Source organism: Vipera berus (assembly GCF_964194415.1).
Source record: "Vipera berus genome assembly, chromosome: 7".
NCBI lineage: Eukaryota > Metazoa > Chordata > Lepidosauria > Squamata > Viperidae > Vipera > Vipera berus.
In genome coordinates, this window is record NC_138209.1 from 42,913,186 (window position 1) to 42,934,497 (window position 21,312).

Sequence of the window (21,312 nt, forward strand, 5' to 3'; positions counted from 1 at the left end):
CAATAAGCTTCTTACACCTCTCACCCGGAATTTTGAACCACACTTCCTTTGCAAACTGCTCCAGGTCTCTCTTATTGGAAGGGCGCCTTTTCCCAACAATAATTTTAAGATCTCTCCACAGGTGTTCAATGGGATTCAGATCTGGACTCATTGCTGGCCACTTCAGAACTCTCCAGCGCTTTCTTGCCATCCATTTCTGGGTGCTTTTTGACGTATGTTTGGGGTCATTGTCCTGCTGGAAGACCCAAGATCTCGGATGCAAACCCAGCTTTCTGACACTGGGCTCTACAGTGCGACCCAAAATCCTTTGGTAATCCTCAGATTTCATGATGCCTTGCACACATTCAAGGCACCCAGTGCCAGAGGCAGCAAAACAACCCCAAAACATCATTGAACCTCCACCACATTTCACTGTAGGTACTGTGTTCTTTTCTTTGTAGGCCTCATTTCATTTTCGGTAAACAGTAGAATGATGTGCTTTACCAAAAAGCTCTATTTTGGTCTCATCTGTGCACAAGACGTTTTCCCAGAAGGATTTTGGCTTACTCAAGTACATTTTGGCAAACTGTAATCTTGCTTTTCTATGTCTCTGTGTCAGCAGTGGGGTCCTCCTGGGTCTCCTGCCATAGCGTTTCATTTCATTTAAATGTCGACGGATAGTTCGCACTGACACTGATGCTCCCTGAGCCTGCAGGACAGCTTGCATTCGTTTGGAACTTGTTTGGGGCTGCTTATCCACCATCCGGACTATCCTGCGTTGCAATCTTTCATCAATTTTTCTCTTTCGTCCACGACCAGGGAGATTAGCTACAGTGCCATGGGTTGCAAACGTCTTGATAATGTTGCGCACTGTGGACAAAGGCAAATCTAGATCTCTGGAGATGGACCTGTAACCTTGAGATTGTTGATATTTGTCCACAATTTTGGTTCTCAAGTCCTCAAACAGTTCTCTTCTCCTCTTTCTGTTGTCCATGCTTAGTGTGGCACACACAGACACACAATGCAAAGACTAAGTGAACTTCTCTTTTTATCTGCTTTCAGGTGTGATTTTTATATTGCCCACACCTGTTACTTGCCCCAGGTGAGTTTAAAGGAGCATCACATGCTTGAAACAATCCTGTTTATCCACAATTTTGAAAGGGTGCCAATAATTTTGTCCAGCCCATTTTTGAAGTTTTGTTTGACATTATGTCCAATTTGCTTTTTTTCCTCCCTTTTTTGTTGTGTTCCAATACACACAAAGGGAATAAACCTGTGTATAGCAAAACATGTGTTCCTGCAATACTTTTCTGTGAGAAATACTTGATTTTCTGGAAAAATTTCTGGGGTGCCAACAATTTCGGCCATGACTGTATACTAGGTTAGACTATAACAGTCTAATCTTCTTATTGTATAGACAAAGTTGTTGTAGTCTAATTTAGTATATGCATAATAACATTAAGTCAGATAAACTTTCCTCAGTGCCTTCTTCCTTTACAATTATAGCTTATCATAAAAGTTCAAATAATCTACTATTCCAGTCTGAGCTTTGTATGTAAACACTGAGCAAAACTGTTAGAAGTCCCTGGTCTTTTGCTTAAATCTTTTACATTTAATGTGGCCAACTTGAGAAACTCCTACTCCCTTCTTTGCATAGTAGGAATTTCAAAATGCCAGATAAGCTATTAAACAGATAACTCATTTCTCCTTAAAAAAAAGAAAAAAAATCCACCACCTTTTTCAAAATATATTTAGATCAAGTGCTACATGGTTCAAAAATAAACAAGTGGTATGGATGAATCTTTTATGATGTGAACTGCCAAAATATTTAGAAAGATGAGTAAAATTGAGCAAGACAGATGGTGTTTTTAAATTTTTATTTTCAGTCCTTAGAAGTGGCAAAAACTAAACAAATCATAGTATTTAGGTGACATTACAAAGGAACAATCCTTGTTTATATAATGTTGCCCTCTTTTATTACACATACCTTCATTACCTCATGTATTTCCACCATGTTTAAATAGCAGCAGTGGGAATTAAGGAAGAAAGATTTAAATTGAAACAGAAGAACACAGGGGAATAAAAAAGGGATAAATCAGGGCTGGTGGAGCAGAGAAAAAACTGTATGTTTGTGATGGGTGAAGAGGAGACAAAATTCAGTGACACGTATGATTAAGGCATTGAGTAGACTTAGGTATACATCCACCCTCAGACGCTTACTGGATGAATTCCAGCTGGGAAAGCGTGACTTGCTCAAAGTTGTGGGTGAAAAATGAATGCAGGAGGCTATGAATAATTATTATTATTATTATTATTATTATTATTATTATTATTATTATTATTATTATTATTATTATTATTATTATGCTATGAATGCATAATAATAATAACAACAACAGCAGCAGCAGCAGCAGCAACAACAAAAACTAAACAAAATTTAGTATTTAATCCAGCTTGCTAATAATTTGCATCTTCTTCCCTAGAACTAAAAGCTGCCTTAAGTTACCTGTTTACAATTTTCACACACAATTTAAAAAGTAACAAGCCAAAATGAAGTTACTTGATAGCCAACTATTAATTTATTTTGCAGGGAAAAACTAGATCAAAATATTCATCAGAAAAAAGGATAATCTGAAGACTTTTGAGTATTTATAAGTTTTTAACCTTTTAATATAGGTATACTCCTAGCTCCCATTATAAAACTATATTTAAAACATGATCTTTCAATGTATTGAATAAAAATAATCATAGATATCAAAATGACAAATGACATTCAAAGTATGAAAAAACAGAAATGCTAATATTCTGATTTGTCTATTCACCTTCTGCAGTGATAATTCCATGCAATAGATATGGCTGGTTTATGAACCTACCCCACAAGCCTTGCCTTATTGAAGATTTTCAGTACCTACATTCTTTTTTTTAAAAAAAGTAATATCCACAATCTCCAAACAATACATAACAATAAATTCACTGAATAATGATGTTCACATCTGGCTCATCAATATTATCACTGGTGACTAGTTACTTGTAAAATCAGGATTTAGCTACATCATAGTCAAAAGCCAATTTATCTCTGACTTCTTTGCTTACAAAAAACATGTTGATTCTTTTTATATTAAACCAGCCTTTGCTTCAAGTCACCTCAATAGCAGTTGGTATGCAGGATTTTTTCTTTCCTTATGTTTGTTAAAACCACAGCAACAATCATAGTACACTTGGCTGTTTGTCCTTCATGCCTCCATTCCAACGTGTACTTGTCCTTCAGATGCCTTGCTTCCAGATGCCAAGCTAACACAACAAGCCAGTTAGTAGCCCAACTGACTTCTGTACAGAGAAATAGGTGAAGGATTTGGGATTAACTCTGTCCTCTATGTTTTAATATGTTCAATACTTCTGATCATACACTGTTAACTGATAGCTTGATAATATTCTGACTCAATTGTAGAATTGCTAAAGAAATGAAATTCAATCAATAAAAGAGCATTGGATAAAACCTCGAGATGGAAAAGGCTGCTTCATGTTTCATTTCTCTTGGACCTAACAACTGCTATTATCATCTTTTCTCATCTTTTTCTCATCAGTGCTGCTCAGCTTCTTCTTGTTATAATAAAATAACAAAGAGCTGCAACCAGAAGTTGCAACTTTTTATTCACCTCTGCTGCAAGGGTAGAAATGAGACTTTGCTAGTTGCTGCATCAAAAGTTTCACACTGATATTTCCATACAGCTGTTGTGTGGACTGATTTCATACTTAAGTTACAGCTGTCTCAAGAGTGTCTCACAAATCTGAATGCATGGGTCTACAGTATATGTTTGTAGACCAGAAGCTGGTTCATTGATTTCTTTCTCAATGTACAAAACCAATGGCTTAGTTATTGGATTCACATTACTATTAGTTTTATTAAAAATTCCTGGGATGCAGTAATATTCTTCTCATGGGCATCTCTTTTTCAAGAGGTTGCATGGGTTTCTCTACGAGAACAGATTCTAAACACAACTATATACAACTGCCGATTAAGTAAAACAGACAAAATTAATTTGTATATTCTTTCCCTATAAAAATTCTAAATACAGCAGTAAGAATTACCTTGAGATTTTTGCAACTCTTCATGAGGTACTTCACGTCATAAATGACAGGGAAAAATAGTCTCAGTATTTCAAAGAAGTCTAGCTCTTCTTCTGGTAAATTGGAATTTGTCAAGATCTTGATCAGATACCCAAAGTCATAGCCACTGCAAAATAATCATAAGCAGCAATAAACATACTTAAAATTAGGAAGGCAAACATTCCAGATAATCAACAGAAATTTATCAAGCATTTTATATATGCTTCCTCTTCACATGCATTCCTTGTAACATTAAAATCATGGCAATCTACCATTTTATAAGTAGAATTTTGTATATTTTATGGATTGAATTGAATATAATTCTACAGTTACAGAAAACTCTGGTGCTTAAACGTTGCATGAGCCTGGAAAGAACTCCAAATCTATGCATTAATTCTATACCTACTGCACAGAGAATCTGAGTTTAGAGAAAATCTTCATTTATCAATATCTCCAAATTGGCAAACCATAATTTCTACTTGCTATCCAAATCAAGTTTGCATACTATAAAATTAAGCTGGTTTGTAAATATCTCTCATGCATAGTATTTCTACGTAAAGATGTCATCCCCACACACATAATAACTGTCAAATATCTATTTTAAGTCAATGAATATCAATTGTTTAAAAAAACATTTCATAGTGAAATATTTGTAAATGTGATTCACAGCAAAGTTACAAATATAGACAAAACACTTAACATACTAAAGCATACCTCTACCAGGTGACTGTCTCATTTAATCTGACAAAAAACAAATAAGGCTTTTATGGGGAATTTTTTTTAAAAAAAAAAAGCTAGACTCTACATCAGGGATATCAAACTGCCAGCCCGCGGAATAGTTGCATCATGCTGAAGCCACGCCCACCCCAGGTCCAGCAATGTGAAAAAAGTCGTGATACGTAGCAACACATCACATGCTCTACATAGTATGCAAAGATAACACAATATATTTCTTGCTAGCAATTAAAGGTCAATAGTACATTTCTACATACATCCTAAAGAGGACTCAAACTGTTGTTGACAGCTGCCTAGAAAGATTGCAAAATGTGGTCATCTGGAATTGATAGTAATGTATGCAGTTGCAAAATGCATTTGCTCTGATATATCTCTTATAAGGACATGTCAATGTTGTTGTTAACATAAATATTGTATATTTAACTTAATAATCCTTACATTAACTTCTATAGTTAATCTTAAAAAGTGAATAAATAATCTTTATATGAAAAATCACTAAAACAATGTTAAGAGCTTTGACTGTAACCAGCAAGTAAAAATAAACCTATTTCTATTCTTTAACTGCCTCTGACTCCAAATAGCAGGATGCTTGAAACCAAGACTGACTCAACATTCCAGCAAACTGAGTAACTTTCAGGTCAGTAATCGTGCTTTGATATAAAGCATTAAAGTACTTACTGTAATATAAAAAAGGAGAAATTACTTAGCATATTATAGATAATTTTTAAAAAAACTAAAAATCCCTAATAAAGAAGAAATCATTATACCAGACACTGCTCTGGTGTTAACATTCAGTTTGCTACAAACTCTAAGGACACATTGACTTTCTGGAGATTAGTAAATAGTAGCTTATATACAGAGAAATCCCATCTGCTCACCCATGCATCCCGAATACAAGGGAACCCAAGTCAAAGAGGGAGCAATATTTGCACTCCTTACATGCTTCATTGACTGGTACTAATGCTAATCAAATCTTAGAGCTTTAGTGACAAAGAGTCATAGCCTTCAGTCACACAGAAAAAAAGTCTAACCACTGATAAAGCCTTCCCCTCCAACAAAACTCCAAGTGAAAATTACTTTCCTAGGGACTTTTATTTAAAGATAATCCAAAATAATGAGATCCTATCTTAGTTAGATTCTCAATCATATAAATTTCACAGATGATCAGCCCAAAGGCTGGAATTTAAGCATTATTATTCCACTCTTTAAGAAAGTTAACTAAAACTCTCCACTTAATTGCAGGGCAATTAATCTCACTGACCTCTTAATCTAGCCCTATGATAAGCATGTCTTGCACAAACTGGAAGACTGAGTTGTTAGTACCAATATTCTTGTTGAGGAACAGTTCTGACCCAGTTATTCTACCTTAGATCACTGCTTTGTATTGCCTTATTTGATAAACATGTCAACATTGTAAAAAAAAATATGGCATTTGACAACCTTCCTTGTTTTTGGTTCTATTGAGTGAAATAAGTGCAAGCTCTGAACTATAGCAGACTGCTGGGTTTAGCAATGTAGAGACAGGGCCACAGCCTTGAAGCGAATATTTAAAACTGTTATGTAAACAGAGATAAATACTCTTTATGTCCTGAGAAGGAATCTAAGAAGAAACTCAGGAGAAATACACTCATTCCTGAAAAATTCTGTTACTACAACCTATCTCTTTATTGTATGTTTTTTTCTTCTGTGTCTTTCCTGATCTGGTTCATCCTGAGGGGATGACAATAAGAATTACATATGAATGCCCAAATATAAGTGGCTCCTAACAAACCACCTGTTAGATATTTCACTACAAATATATAATCTAACAGGGCTGAGTTTTACCATCATTTTTATTTCAATCCTTTTACAAATATTTTTTTCTAGATCTTGAAGGAAGGTAATGTTTTTGAGATAAATAAAATTGGTGACAGAAACCTATCCTTCCTACTCAGTGCTGATTACCTTGACCTTTGGTATCTAGCACACAAACTGGTTTACATGGGCTTTTGTCTTCTTTAGAGAAATATTCTCCCCCCCCAAAAAAAAATCCCAACACCATGCTTTGATCATTAACTATTATTGGCAATCAATTCAACGTTTAGAAAAATGAAACTTATAGTCTTTAGGAAAGTTATGCCCAGACAAAAATGAAACCAAGAAACTTTTTATCACTAGCGAGGCCTCCTATTTACAATATCAGGTAGCTGGTTTGCCTACTACTGTGACCTCCAAATCTGAGCAGTAGAAAAATAAATTAAACTACAGAATGAAGGTGTATTACTTTATTTTTATTTTTCAAAATAAATTCTTACAAACCTTTTTGGGAGTACCAAAAGGTACTTCCATATGCTTCCATCTAGACACTAACATCCATCCTATTAAACAAGTATCATAGTGAAGAGTCTTTAAATACTGAGACAAGGTAAAGTCCCTTGCCCAATAATCCAAACTTTGCCAATTCAAACAAATGAAATACACTTAAACCAATTATCTGTTCTGAGTCACAACACTGAGGGCTTTATTTCTAAGCCTGGCATGTTCGCCAGAGTTTCTTGCTTCTGGATAAGAACAGGTTATTTGATACCTTTGTGTTTGGCCTGTGAATTCTGATGAAGATAGAGTGCTTTGTTAGCATGACCTCTGCCACTTGTGTGATTTGGATCCATGCCCCTCATGTTCCTGGAAAAGGAATGTAGCAGTGGATTTAGGAAGTTGTCCACTCTTTCTTATGGAGGGAAGTGATGCCTGCTGCCTTGAAAAAGGCTTTCATGCATCTTCGCCTTAAGAAGCTCTCCCTAAATCCTCAACTAAACCTTTTGTGAAAGTAGTGTTGAGCAGATGGAATGTAATTAACTACAAAATACCCTAGAAAAACATCTGGTTCCTCTCCTATCAGAATTCAGGCCTAGGTATTAAGGCTGATAACTGTAAGAATAATGTACTTCTTCTGGTCTTCTTAGGCCTCTCAACAATCTTTGATACCACCAAACACAGTATCTTACTGGATCATCTGAGAGGTTCAGAGACTGAAGGCATGATTTAGAGTGGATCTATTTCTTCCTGAAAGGGTAGTTCCAGTCAGTGGTTTCAGAGAAGTTCAGTTGCCATTCATTTGTGTGTTCTGCAGTTCCATCTATTATTTTACATTCACAAGAATACTTTGGGAGAGGTCAGTGAGCTGTCTGGAGTTGCTGGCTGATATCGCCACCAACCTGGATTGTGTCAGTAAAGTGGTGGAGATCTTGTCCTGATATTTGGGAATTATGAAGGAACTAAGGGAACTCTGAGGATAAACAAGCTAAAACCAAGTAACACATAGCTCCTATTCATTCAATGAGATTCTCTGTTTCTCAAGGGGGAAGCATTATCCATTAGGGGGGAAGCATTATCCATTAGGGAGTAGGTATGTGATCTGGGGGGCCTTGTAGACTCACAACTATGCCTAAATAGGTTGGCAGAGGCCACAGACAGAAGGTCTAATTTTTGGCTGATGCCCAAGTGGTAATTCAACTGAAACAATCTTTAAAAAAACACCTGTAACAATAACATGTACCCTCAGAGCTATTGCAACAAGCTCTACATGGAGCTGCCCTGAAGACCATTGGAAAACTTCAGAATGTCGAACACCACTTACTAATTGGGCTGGGTTCACTAAAAGCACATAACCTTGATGTATGGCCCTGCACTGATATCCAGTACATTTCTAATTCAAAAACATTGTTTTTATCTGTAAAGCTCCAGGTGACTTGGATCCAGAGTGCATTCAGTATTACTTTATCTAACTAGCATCAACCCATCTCCTACCTACATCCTGGGAGAAGTGAGGATGAATTTGTTTTTTTATCACCTAGCCAAGCCCACAAAACAGCTGAAAGTCAACACTTATTTAACAATCAGGGAACCAACTCTGTAAACCCAAACCCTTCCAATGGATATGATCCTTTAGAGTTGAATTTACAAGCAGGGATTGAAAGCTATTATAGATCTCTCTTCTTTTATGGAAGAGGATTCTCCCAGCTCCAAAAATACTGCTTTAATCTGCCCAGCAGCACTAAGAATTCCATTTTTAAGTTGCACACAGTTAAAATGAAAGTGGAGTCCTTAGAAGACATCTTCGTAAAACGTATTGAAAACTAGTCAAATGACAACACTTCCAAAGAACAGATTTCCTGTACAATGTATATTTTCTATCTGTGAAGATTCTCAGTCAGGTCTCAAAAGGGCTTTTTTCTTCAAAAGGCAACTGGATTATTTTTTCTTGAGGAAGAAGAATATTTTGAAGAAAAAAGCACCTCTGAGATTAATTATCATTTCTCTAGTGGTATTTTGAACCCCACACAATAACAATTCTCCATCTACATTTTAAAAGCTAATCTAATTCCTTCTAATTGTTCAAAACAGAATTTACACTCATCTAATGGTGTTGAAGCACTCTTCCCTCATTGGAATACTGTATTAAAGACAAATTGATGCACAATACATGTTCTGAGCACTCCGGCTAAGAACATTTGCTACAAACCATTTTCATTTCAAAGCACCTGGATTCCTGAAATGTTAAAACCTGCTTGAAAGGCTGTACCTGCTTGAAAGGCTGTGCCTGTTGTGATTCCTCACCAACCACTGGATCCAGCAGCTGAGTCTGAGGACTCAGAGGAGGAGGAGCCTGGAGTGACACTGGAGTCTGAGGAAGGTACTGAGGACCACTCAGTCAGATGAGGAGCCCGGGCCCTCTACTCACACTCGGGCAGACACAGCTGTTTTGGGATCCTGAGTTGGGTGACGATGAGGAACAGCTGGGGCCAATCTCGGATGCGCAAATGCGCAGAGGAGAGGCGAGTAAGACAGAGGAAGGCAGTGGGGTGGCTACATAGGAAAAGTCAAAGTCACTAAGAAGCCACACCCTGCCTGGACTATAAAGGGGGGAGGTGTGGGAGATGCTGGTTGCCAAAGGCAACTGTTCACGCTGCGGCTTTGTGTTTTGTTGATTTGTTGTTTGCCTCGGAAGCCTTGGCACATTGAGTCAGGTGTGTAAAAATAAAAAGGGGTTGTTTTTTTCTTACGGGTCCTGCCTGGTTCCATGAAGAGGGTTGAAAAAGATGGTTCATTTTAAGGTAAATATCTCTGCTAGTAATCTGTTCCAGAAAACTTTCCAATATTTATGCCTGCCAAAACTAACCTTCACTAAGTAGCTTTCTGCTCAACAACCCAACTAACATAATAATTAACGTATTTATAAATCAATCAACTAAATATTCTTTTTTTCTTAGTTAAGACTTGTGAAGCCTGTCTCATAATATACAGCACAAGATTCTCAATGACTCAGATCTTGAGTGTATGTTTACACTGACCTCTAAACTTCAAATCAGATAATTCAAACATCAGTCTCAACCATTTTAAGGGACCATGGTTCTATTGGGGGGGGGGGCGGCGGCTAGGGGTTTGAAAAACAAAAACAAAAGAACTAGTATATTGGAACCAGGTTAAAAAAAATAGTTCATACAGCAAAGTTTAATTTTCCAATATTTGGCATTACAATTAAGATAAAAGTTTCATATTTTCCCTACCAGCATTATCAAAGAGTCTTCAGAGCTGTACTGAATTTGGACTTTCCAACGATGTTAATCAACTAATTCCAGTTTCCATTTACCTGCTAACCGTACACAAAGGGCAGATATATGTGGCTGTTCCTTCCTCTGACCTGGGAAACTGTCAAAGCAAAATAGAAAAATACAGTGCTCCCTCTCTACATGACTGACACTTTAGTACCTCAAGTTAAGATACAGATTATTTGTTTCCACTGGAGCCAAAGCGTAAACTGGAGAGGTAAGTTTAAAGCAGCAAAGTCTTTACAAAATGATCTAGAACTCATCCGGCCTAATACTTTAGCTTAAGAAGCAGAGATAATTATTTTGTCTTAAGGTTTGATTAAAAGAAAAGGAAACAAGAAGGCAAGCGATAGTTCTGTGTACTGTAGTTACCTATGAAATGAAAGCCACTTGACTCCTTCACAGAGCACAACACCCGAAGTCATAAGAAGTTCAGCGAAGTACTGAGTTTCAATTCCTTCCTCCTCATGTTTTTTGAACTGGATTCCAGATGTTGTTAATAGCTCTATAGAATCCTGGGCATACATGTCCTCTCTAGAATAAGCATTATTTTAAAAATTACTATTGTTAATAAGAGTTGTCAAAAGAATTATAAATCAATTACCAGCACAAAGCCCATTTTACTAACAAATCATCCATGTAAGAATCTTGCTAATTAGTATCTATGCTTATATATATTCTGGAAAGCAGAGTTCACAGAGTTCTGCTCCCAGGTAAGAGAACTGTTAAACAAGACATATGTGATACTTACTAAATACATGATATTCATTAAAGAAAATACCTTTCTAAAGGTAAAGGTAAAGGTTCCCCCGCACATGCGTGCTAGTCGTTTCCGACTCTAGGGGCCGGTGCTCATCTCCGTTTCAAAGCCAAAGAGCCAGCGCTTGTCCGAGGACATCTCTGTGGTCATGTGGCCGGCATGACTAGACACCAAAGGCGCCCGGAGCACTGTTACCTTCCCACCGTAGTGGTCCCTATTTTTCTACTTGCATTTTTACGTGCTTTCGAACTGCTAGGTTGGCAGAAGCTGGGACGAGTAACAGGTGCTCACTCTGCTATGCGGCACTCGGGATTCGACCCACCAATCTGCCAACCATCTGATCGACAAGCTCAGCGTCCTAACCCACTGAGCCACCGCGTCCCTATATACCTTTCTAAACAATACTATTAATATGACTCCATTCACTTCCTACAAACTATTTACTCCTAATGTCAGCAGGAAACAAATCTGGACTTTCAGTATAACATTGCTCATCATGAAAGGTGATTCTTCAATCAGTAATAGGGATCTTTGTGCATTAGTATTTTATAGCCTTTATGGAGACTATGGGCTTGTTGCAAATAATCATGCCCCTAACAAATATAGGTGAGCACATATTTGGACTGATGTTTACTTTGAAGCAGATGAGATATGAATAAGGAGGATACTGATATTTGTTGTTATCCTGGTCAGACTATTTCCTTGTCAAACTGTGCATCATAGATGCCCCAGGCTTCTGTAAAGGGCAGCAGGACTCTTAGGATAAGTTTTCTGGACAATTTGGCAGGCAGGTTACATGACATCCTGGCTGATCAACAGAACATGGGAGACAGCTGAAGTGCAGTGTGAATTTATTTCTCTGAGGCCTTTGCCTAACTGCAAATCACAAGCAGCTCCCTGAATGATTAAATAGCTATTGATATGAGTGAAGCTATTGATAAGAGTGACATGGTGGAAAGCCAAAGAGAATGTGAGCAGTGATAAGAGTTTACATTCAAACTGACAAAAAATACATTTTTTTCAAAAATCGTAAAGGTAAAGTTTCCCCCGCACATGCGTGCTAGTCGTTTCCGACTCTAGGGACCAGTGCTCATCTCCGTTTCAAAGCCAAAGAGCCAGCGCTTGTCTGAGGACGTCTCCATGGTCATGTGGCCGGCGTGACTAGACGCCAAAGGCGCACGGAACACTGTTCTCACAGACATAATTTATTTATTTAAACTTCTATGCCACCCATTTTGCCAAGAGTAGCCCTCTTAAAGGTAATTCTGAACCTTCCGGGAAAAGATGGGTGGGACAAAGTGCCTGTAGACACCTGGATAAATATGGCAGGTAAAGTCACCCTCACTCTAGCCCTAACCCTGAACCTCCACTCTAAAAGGTTGTCAGAAGATAAAGTCCAGAGTGATGAATGAAGCAAGGACTTGTCTGTAATTAGTTTTAGCTTGTAAAGTCCAAGGAAATCATCAGAATTTCCCGTGGTATGAATCCTGCCATCTGTGGGTTAGATCCATATACTTCCTGTTTCCTTCAGGTGACGGGGCAGGGAGCCATAAACAGCCAGATCCGTGAGACGCCAATGATTCTTTAGGGAGGAAGTAATGTCACCTGCCTTAAAGCAGACAGTAGCGTGCCCTCTTCTAAAGTCCTGACTGAATCCAACTGTTTTTAACTCCCAGCTTCTGACTTACTGCTTTAGAGAAAAATTTTGAGAAGGTGGTGAGGAACTATCAGCAAGGGATCTTATCTATAATTAATTATTTGGATTCCTGGAATTTAGGAATATTCATGGATTAGAAACAACATTGATCACTCTGGTCAATTATCTTTGTCAAGATTTGGATGAGAGGACTGTGCCCCTCTCAATGGCATTTAGTATGATGACCCATAGTATCTTTCTGGATGGAAAAATGAGTGAATACTTCTACTTTATAATGATGGGGGGAGTAGCACTGAAATCCCTAGTTACTCCAATGTGCCAGAGCTCAGAGTTCTTACCTATGTTAATTAACATTTATATTAAGTGCTAGGGGATGTCATCTGCCAGTTCAGGATGAGGCATCAGCAGCATATCACTTCTGCTAAGCCGAAGTGACAGAAAACCTGAGCTGCCTAGAAGCTTTCATGGTCTGGATGGGGCAAATCAAAATAAGATTAAATGCTTAGAGCTATTCATTTTGCTCAACAAAATATCACAGCAATTCAGTATCATCAGTTACAACAACTATTCTATATAGTTGCTATAGGAGTTGGTTCATGAGACGGAGGAAAGGGGCTGGACTTAGCCAGCAAGCAGAAACCATAGACAAGAGGAATATGTGTTACAACACCACTTGCAGTCTACCTCAACCAGGATAGTCTGATGATGGAAACTCAGGCCTTGATCAATAGACAGCTGGGTCGCTAGACTTCTGCAACACACTTTTTGTAAGCTAGCCTTTGATAATGACCCCAAAACTGCAGTTGATCAGAATGCAGCAATCAGACTGCTAGGAGGACAATCCACTTTTGTAGCTGAACTAGTTACTAACAATATTTTGAGTTCAATTCAAAGAGCTGTTGATTATGTACTAATCCTTTCATGACACTGAAATACATCATATACCACGCATTGTTTGCTGAGGAAGGTATATTGGGTAATTCTATCATGCTTTGGTTGTAACTGACTATAGATGTTCACCTTGGGATAGATATTTTGCTGTATTTTAATCTTTGCAGGGGATTTTACTATCTTGTACATTATCCAGATTCACACAATTAGGAAGATCTACATATATTTGTAAATGAATGAACTAAATTTAAAGTAAATCCTGCTGATATCAATAACTTTCATCCAGAGATGCACAAATTAAGATATGAAGGGAACTTTTCTTTATTGCATCCTCCTTCCTGGAAATCCTATACCCATGAGAAGCCAAATTAAGATGATCCACAGAATCATATAAAGAACAAAAAAGTAGAATACAAACTTTGGCAACTTGTGAAGGAAGTCAGCTAATCTTGGGCAAAAGTTCCAATTTTAAGCGATTTCCTTCTGACCTCAGCCCATTCCAGAGATTTCCCTGACAATAAAGCTAGTGGATGACAAAGCCTCCATATGTGGGCATTCTTACATTCATACTTGATAGAAACCAGTAAATGACATCAATTTAAAGTTCAAGCATGTACACAAAGGATTTAACCTTAACTATCTCAACTAGGGACGCAGTGGCTCAGTGGGTTAGGACGCTGAGCTTGTCGATCAAAAGATCGGCAGTTTGGCGGGTCGAATCCCAAGTGCCGTGTAACAGAGTGAGCGCCTGTTACTCGTCCCAGCTTCTGCCAACCTAGCAGTTCGAAAGCACGTAAAAATGCAAGTAGAAAAATAGGAACCACTATGGTGGGAAGGTAACAGCGTTCCGTGCGCCTTTGGTGTCTAAGTCATGCCAGCCACATGACCACGGAGACGTCCTCGGACAAGTGCTGGCTCTTCGGCTTTGAAACGGAGATGAGCACCGCCCTAGAGTTGAAAACGACTAGCACGCATGTGCAGGGGAACATTTACCTTACCTTATCTCAACTAGGCTGCCAACAGAGGTTTTTAAAATAATATTAATAACAAATCTGATATTGAATATATGAGTTTTAAGAACTTTGAATAAGTTTAATTTACCTAGGGCATAATTTATCATACTTCCTACACTTAATGGAAAAACAGCAGAAAAATAAACTAGTAAATTTTTTTAAAAAATAAACTAGTTAAATAAAAATATTCTACACACTTAAAGACACACAACCAAGTTCCAGAACTTACGTTAAATTAAATTTAAAATTAAATTGCCATGTTGAAGTTCCTGGAGGGTATTCACCTTGCTCATTCATGAATGTCAACCCTAACTGGATTATTTTAAGTAAATCTACATTACAGCGGAGTAGCTGGTACTGATAGTCTGCATTGCTTCTGAATTCTCCAATAGGTCGTGCAACTACACCAGGAAATTCTGTGTCCTGAAAAGCATAAATGTGAAAGGCAAAATGGAAAATATTAGAAGAGCAATACAACTCAGCACTTTTTTATAGCTAGATGCTTTACATGTTCTGTATGCTTTTCTTGATATAAAAGACTAAACAGGACAAATTACAGTATTGCAGTTAACTCAGGCATTATGGGTACACCCAGGAGCTGTGCAAAGAAGCTTATTTATTAATTTTATTTATTTGTTTGTTTGTTTGTTTGTTTGTTTGTTTGTTTTATATACCGCCCTTCTCCCGGAGGACTCAGGGCGGTGTACAGAGCAATAAAGTAAGAATACAATAAAGCAATAAAGTGAGAAAATTTTAAAACCCAAATCCATCAGGCCAGGCCGGCTTGTTGGAATAGATAAGTTTTTAGATCACGCCGGAAGGAGCAAAGGTCGGGGGCCATCCGGATTTCAGCTGGTAAGCGGTTCCAAAGGATTGGCGCACCCACCGAGAATGCATGAAATTAAAGCAAATAAAAGTAGGAACTGTAAAGATAATATATGTCTATATCCCTTTTCAGAACTCATTTTTATTAATTACTTTGAACTTTTTTCCAATGAAATCAGTAATGGGAGTCAGTTTGGTCTAGTAGTTAAGGCACCCAGCTAGAAAATGGGGGACTGTGAATTATAGTCTAACACCTTAGCTGGATGACTTAGGCCAGTCACTCACTCTCACCCCAACTCACCTCACAAGGTTGTTATTGTGGGGAAAATAGGAGAAAATTTGTTGGATATGTTCACTGCCTTGAGTTATTTGTAAAAATAATATTGTATATAAATAAATAAAATGGAATTATTTTGTTCTTTTTGAAGATATGCATTACTTCCTTTACGTTTTTCTTTTATAATCATTTACACTGCCTCTGTAACCAAACAAGAATACAGATATTCTCAATATCTTACCATGGCAACATAGTTAAACTTCCGTATAACCTGACGAATTTTCTTCATCTCTTCATCCAGGTTACAAGCCCACACTTCACAGATCCTTTGGCTGTGATCTACTGTGGCTGCTGGCATAATTAGGAGGTTTCAGATACCAGGCATCAAAAAGGTATACTTGATGAAAAGTCGGTTTCATAAAACAAGTTTAAATTTTATACCTAAAACAGCAAGACAAGAAATAATTCTAATGAATTTATAAACATAAACAAAATTATCAAAAAGTACATGACAACTCAGCACACTATAGCACAACCAGCAGAAGCGATGAAAAGGGTAACACTGCCACACCTCAAAAACATCTTAAAAACTCCTTAATTTCACAACACATTGGCACTTAACCATAGAGTATTCTAGACCAAGCTAAGACCCAGAAGGCTAGACAAATGCTAGACAATTCCTGAAAGTTTGGCACTCAGACAAAACAACCATCAACAGGCGCAAAAAGATCAACAATATTTACATACCATTCAAAAGACGCAATAAAAAGGCTAACGCTAAAAACAAAACAACAAAAAGCTTCCAAGACACCTTTTCAAATATCCTAATCAAGAAACTACCATCTCAGATAAACTATCAAGCACTGAAGAAAAGCCTCTTCAAGGAATTACCAAGGAAAAAACATACATCATCATTGAAAGGGCTAGCTACTGTATATAAACACTTCTCAACACTTAAGATATTAACTGATCTGGTAACAGAATGATTGCAAGCAAACATTCAAGTTTATATAATATTAAGAACTCCATACAATTCAATTTTCTGGACTATGATATAGAGATAGATAGATAGATAGATAGATAGATAGATAGATAGATAGATAGATAGATAGATAGATAGATAGATAGATAGATAGATAGATAGATGATAGATAGAGACAGACAGACAGACAGACATATAAATTAGCTTATACAATTCCGTCAACTAAGATTACCTCATTTGCAAATCTTCAGAAGTCAAAAGAAGATTTTAGATGAAGAATTAACCAACTATTATATAATTGTTAGATGAATATCCAGCTTGCAACCCTATACAATAGGAATGTTTCCAAGAAATAGCTCCCACTGAATTCAATAAAACCTAACAGGATACATAGATCTATATTACAATTCTGCACAGACTTCACAATGAACTAACAGTATATTGATAAAAGTGTACATAAATGAAGGTTTTTCAAGTTATTCACATACAGAGAATGTGGCAGATAAACCAGCAGGGGATCAGGATTAATAAACAGGAATTATAATCATTTGAAAAATAAAATCTAATTTGCAGAGATTTGATCTTACTAAAAACTTCTGTGAAGAATTCTTCCAAAGTTCCTTTAAAGTTTGCACAACAGTTTTATTCATATTAACTGAGGTAAATCCTTCTATTTCAATTACGGTAATAGTCATGCTAATCTGTAGATATAAATTTACTTTCAACTGTTGTACATTTCTATGGGATTTGTTCAGTATATATAGGATGGCAATAATTTCATTTCAATATAATCCAATAACAGCCATTGGTTGCAATTTACCTGACATTTTAGGTAAGCCACATTTTTGTAATCAGTAATAAAGTTTAGTATTTACACTGGCTACTAATGTAAAACAAAACATGCCAATTGATCAAGAACAAATAATATAAAATTAAGAGCTCCGTGAAATAATAGCTCAGGTTTTAGGTTATGGTTGTGGTTTGTTCTCCAACTAGGTAACATCAGGAGGATTTTCTTATCCTATTCTCCTTAGCTTATAAATAAGAGCTCTATATCCTGCTGCTAAATGTATGTTCATTTCCTGAGTGAGTCTGGAGAAAATTATAAAATTACAAATATTGTTCCATGTACTCTAGAATTGGAGTCCCCAACCCCCAATCCGTGGACCGGTAGCGGGTCACAACATGCCAGCAACTGGTCCGCACAAGCAAGCAAAGCCCCATCTGTGGGATGCAGGAAGCAAAGAAACTCACACACTCTCTGGTCTATGGAAAAGCCTTTCTCCATGGAATCGGTCCCTGGTGCCCAAAAGGTTGGGGACCTCTGCTCTAGAAGACAAAGTGTTTTTGTTGTTGTAAAATACTAAGAACTTAGACATTATTCTGCATATTTAAACAGCATCCTCCATTTGAAGCAGAAAGCATTCTGACGTGAAACACTATGGTTCTAGACTCATGGACTTCAGCTATGCTGACTCAGGAATTCTGGGAGTTGAAGTCCATGAGTCATAAAAGAGCTGAGGTTGTCTACCCCTGTTCTAGACTGTAATCTCCCCTAAATGTTTACAGCAACTGGCAATTCATCAATTGATTTGGACCTTAAAATTCTTGCCCTCTGACACAGCTTGCTAGGAAATATAGAAGCTCTAATCCAGATCATCTGGAGAGAACCAGACTGCTATGCCTGTTTTAAGGCATAGAACAAAATACTATAATAATCAAAGAATTAAACAAATATGTAGATCTAACCGTTCCTAGGTAAACTGAACTTCCTTAGTCTGGTTTAGAGTTTAGCCACAAAAAACATTAAGAAAATGTGATAAATATTTATGCACATTAGTTATGTAAGGCTATAAACCAGGGGTGTCAAACTGCCAGCCGATGGGCCGGATGTGTCACGCCAAAACCGCGCCCACCGCATTGCTGGCAATGGGAAGTCACAATACGTCACTTCACATGACGTCGCGATTTTGACACCCATGTTATAGTCCTTGACCAATGACCACAATGGAGCCTGTCCATTATGGTCAAACATCATGAGTGACATGAAATGCCAACATGATCACTTCATTTAAGACCACCCATTCCTGTTCTTCCTGATGCCTAGCACAGGTTCGTCAAAAGAATCCCTCACACTTTCTTCAGGCCTGCGGGGACAGGGTGGTGGGGGTAACTGCCTATGGTCAGTCATAAGGGCAAAAACTGTGGGAGTACTGCAGTAGTCATAACTTTAGAACCAGATCATAAGTAGCGTCTGGGGGATGGGTTGCCATACGTTGAGGACTACCTGTACAACAATCTGATCAGATGCAATTGTATCATTGTTTATATGTCACCGTGATATGTGATAGAAGTAACCTAGATTATCCATTGTAGTTACAAAGAGTTTTTAAGTTTAATTATCTGTATCAATATAAGGGACGCAGTGACTCAGTGGGTTAGGACGCTGAGCTTGTCAATCAGAAGATCAGCAGTTTGGCGGGTCAAATCCCGAGTGCCGCGTAGCAGAGTGAGCGCCTGTTACTCGTCCTAGCTTCTGCCAACCTAGCAGTTCGAAAGCACGTAAAAATGCAAGTAGAAAAATAGGGACCACTACGGTGGGAAGGTAACAGCGTTCCGTGCACCTTTGGCCTCTAGTCATGCCGGCCACATGACCACGGAGACGTCCTCGGACAAGCGCTGGCTCTTCAGCTTTGAAATGGAGATGAGCACCGGCCTCTAAGAGTTGGAAACGACTAGCACGCATGTGCAGGGGAACATTTACCTTATCTGTATCAAATTAACCATCCATTCCTAGCCTTGTACCCAGCAGATCTATTAGGAAATTACATAACCAGTACCTGCAGATAACAAGAAATCATCTTAAAATCAACAACACAGAACATAAACTAGAATAATTCTATTAGATTTATGGTTTGTTGCAGAGTCAGCCAGATGTTCAGACTGGATTTTGCATTTTTGTCTACCTATCAAGTCCTTCCCAAGGACCTGTGGATGTTTGGTGGTGTTACAGATATCGTTGCAAGGTGTAACCTCTCATTAGATCTGGAAGACTTGGAGAAAGCTTGATACAACATTTCTTGCCCAAATCCAACAGTGAAAAATAGAGATGAGTTTTAGTTGTTCCATTCAATAACTTCCCTTCTATTCTCATCCTTTCACTGAAAAGGTAAAAATCCAGCAGCCTCACTTTGCTATTAATGCTTCTGCCCCAAAGTGCCATAGCACAGCTTACGTCAGGGGTCCCCGAGACTCATTGATCCTTGCATGATGTTTCAGATAGTTATTGTTCCCCATACTACTTTAATTAATAGTAATAGAAAGAACAGTAATAACAACAACCTGAACCTTGGATAGTCAATCATCCACTTTGCGGCATCCTGATTCAAGAACAAACCCCACTCCTTACCAGCACTGATGATGTTACCTAGTTCGGGTAATGAAACTTCTGAAAGAAAACAATCCAGCTCAGAGAGCACCAAGGACCCCTCAATCATGACTTAAGACAGAAGCATGTATAGTTATATACTCAGTTCAGTATATCAGAACGCATATCTTGGTTATTGCTGAAAGACAGTAACGAAGATATGTCTTTGCAATGACCAGGAACAAAAGACAACTGAATAGCACCGAACACTTGTATCTTCCTGCACCTGTTTTAAAATCTTTTTTTTGGGGGGGGGGATAGGAGGGAACTTCGGAAAAGGGAGCGGTAGACGTTGCCATAGGCAGATCTGCTCAAGGTGAGGCTTTGCTGTCTCGAAAAGGAAGGAAGGAAGGAAGGAAGGAAGGAAGGAAGGAAGGCTTGGACAATACAGGATGAAGGTAAAAGCAAAGGTGAGATAGGAGACTTCCCAGCGCCAGCCTCGGTTCGTTCCCTTCTGACTCCTCCTCCTTCCCCCACCCACCCCCCACCCCAAACGTTACGGAAGGAAAACTTCGCCGTCGGACCGCGCGCGCTGCCACTTTACTCTCCCAACCACTTGCGTCTCCACCCCACCCCCACCCCCACGAGAAACGCTGCCGCTACCGCTCCTCACGCGCTTTCCTAGTGAAAGAAGAAGCGGTTACTCACGCGAGGGGAAGAAGCGGGGTCGAGCGGGGACCCGGCGGCAGAGGCAGCCCCGACGCGGTTAGGGAGACCGAGAAAGCGCGGAAAAAATCACTCGCACGGCTTCCCCCCCAGCCTCCCAGCGCACAAAGCCATTACATCATCAGCGTGCGCCACGCTCTTAACCTTTCAACCCTCGATTTCTCTCGCTTGCTTCCCCCTTCACGCTCCTTTCCCGGCCGCGGAGACCCGGCAGAGCTTGGCCAATCGGGCTCCGAGCTGGGCCCTCGCAGCCCTTTTCACCAATGGAAGGCAACGGCCGCCGATGACGCGTCCAGCGGAACGAGCGCAGGCGTGTCCGTCGCCCGGGTCCGGTCGCTTGTGTTCGTTGTCTCGGAGCTTCCAGTTCTGCTGGGGCAGGAGAGACCCACGGAGGGAGACGAGGCG

The 21,312-nt window shown here is 38.7% G+C and overlaps 1 protein-coding gene across 4 annotated transcripts in view; it reads right to left on the reverse strand.

Moving 5' to 3' along the window:
* CNOT7 (CCR4-NOT transcription complex subunit 7) overlaps positions 1 to 21,268 on the reverse strand; it is a 31,128-nt gene extending 9,860 nt beyond the window's left edge. Inside the window, exons 1-5 of one of the 4 annotated variants that reach the window (XM_081332886.1) lie at positions 21,052 to 21,268; positions 16,074 to 16,273; positions 14,960 to 15,153; positions 10,782 to 10,943; positions 4,069 to 4,213 (exon numbers count right to left, since the gene is read on the reverse strand). In XM_081332886.1, the coding sequence (XP_081189012.1) occupies positions 4,069 to 4,213; positions 10,782 to 10,943; positions 14,960 to 15,153; positions 16,074 to 16,190 (618 nt within the window). In that variant the 5' untranslated portion in view covers positions 16,191 to 16,273; positions 21,052 to 21,268. Of the gene's footprint in view, positions 1 to 4,068; positions 4,214 to 10,781; positions 10,944 to 14,959; positions 15,154 to 16,073; positions 16,274 to 17,046; positions 17,082 to 18,072; positions 18,141 to 20,889; positions 21,009 to 21,051 lie in introns of those variants that run through there. The other 3 variants (XM_081332887.1, XM_081332885.1, XM_081332884.1) reach the window with 3 other exon arrangements.
* Between the last annotated feature and the right edge of the window lie 44 nt (positions 21,269 to 21,312).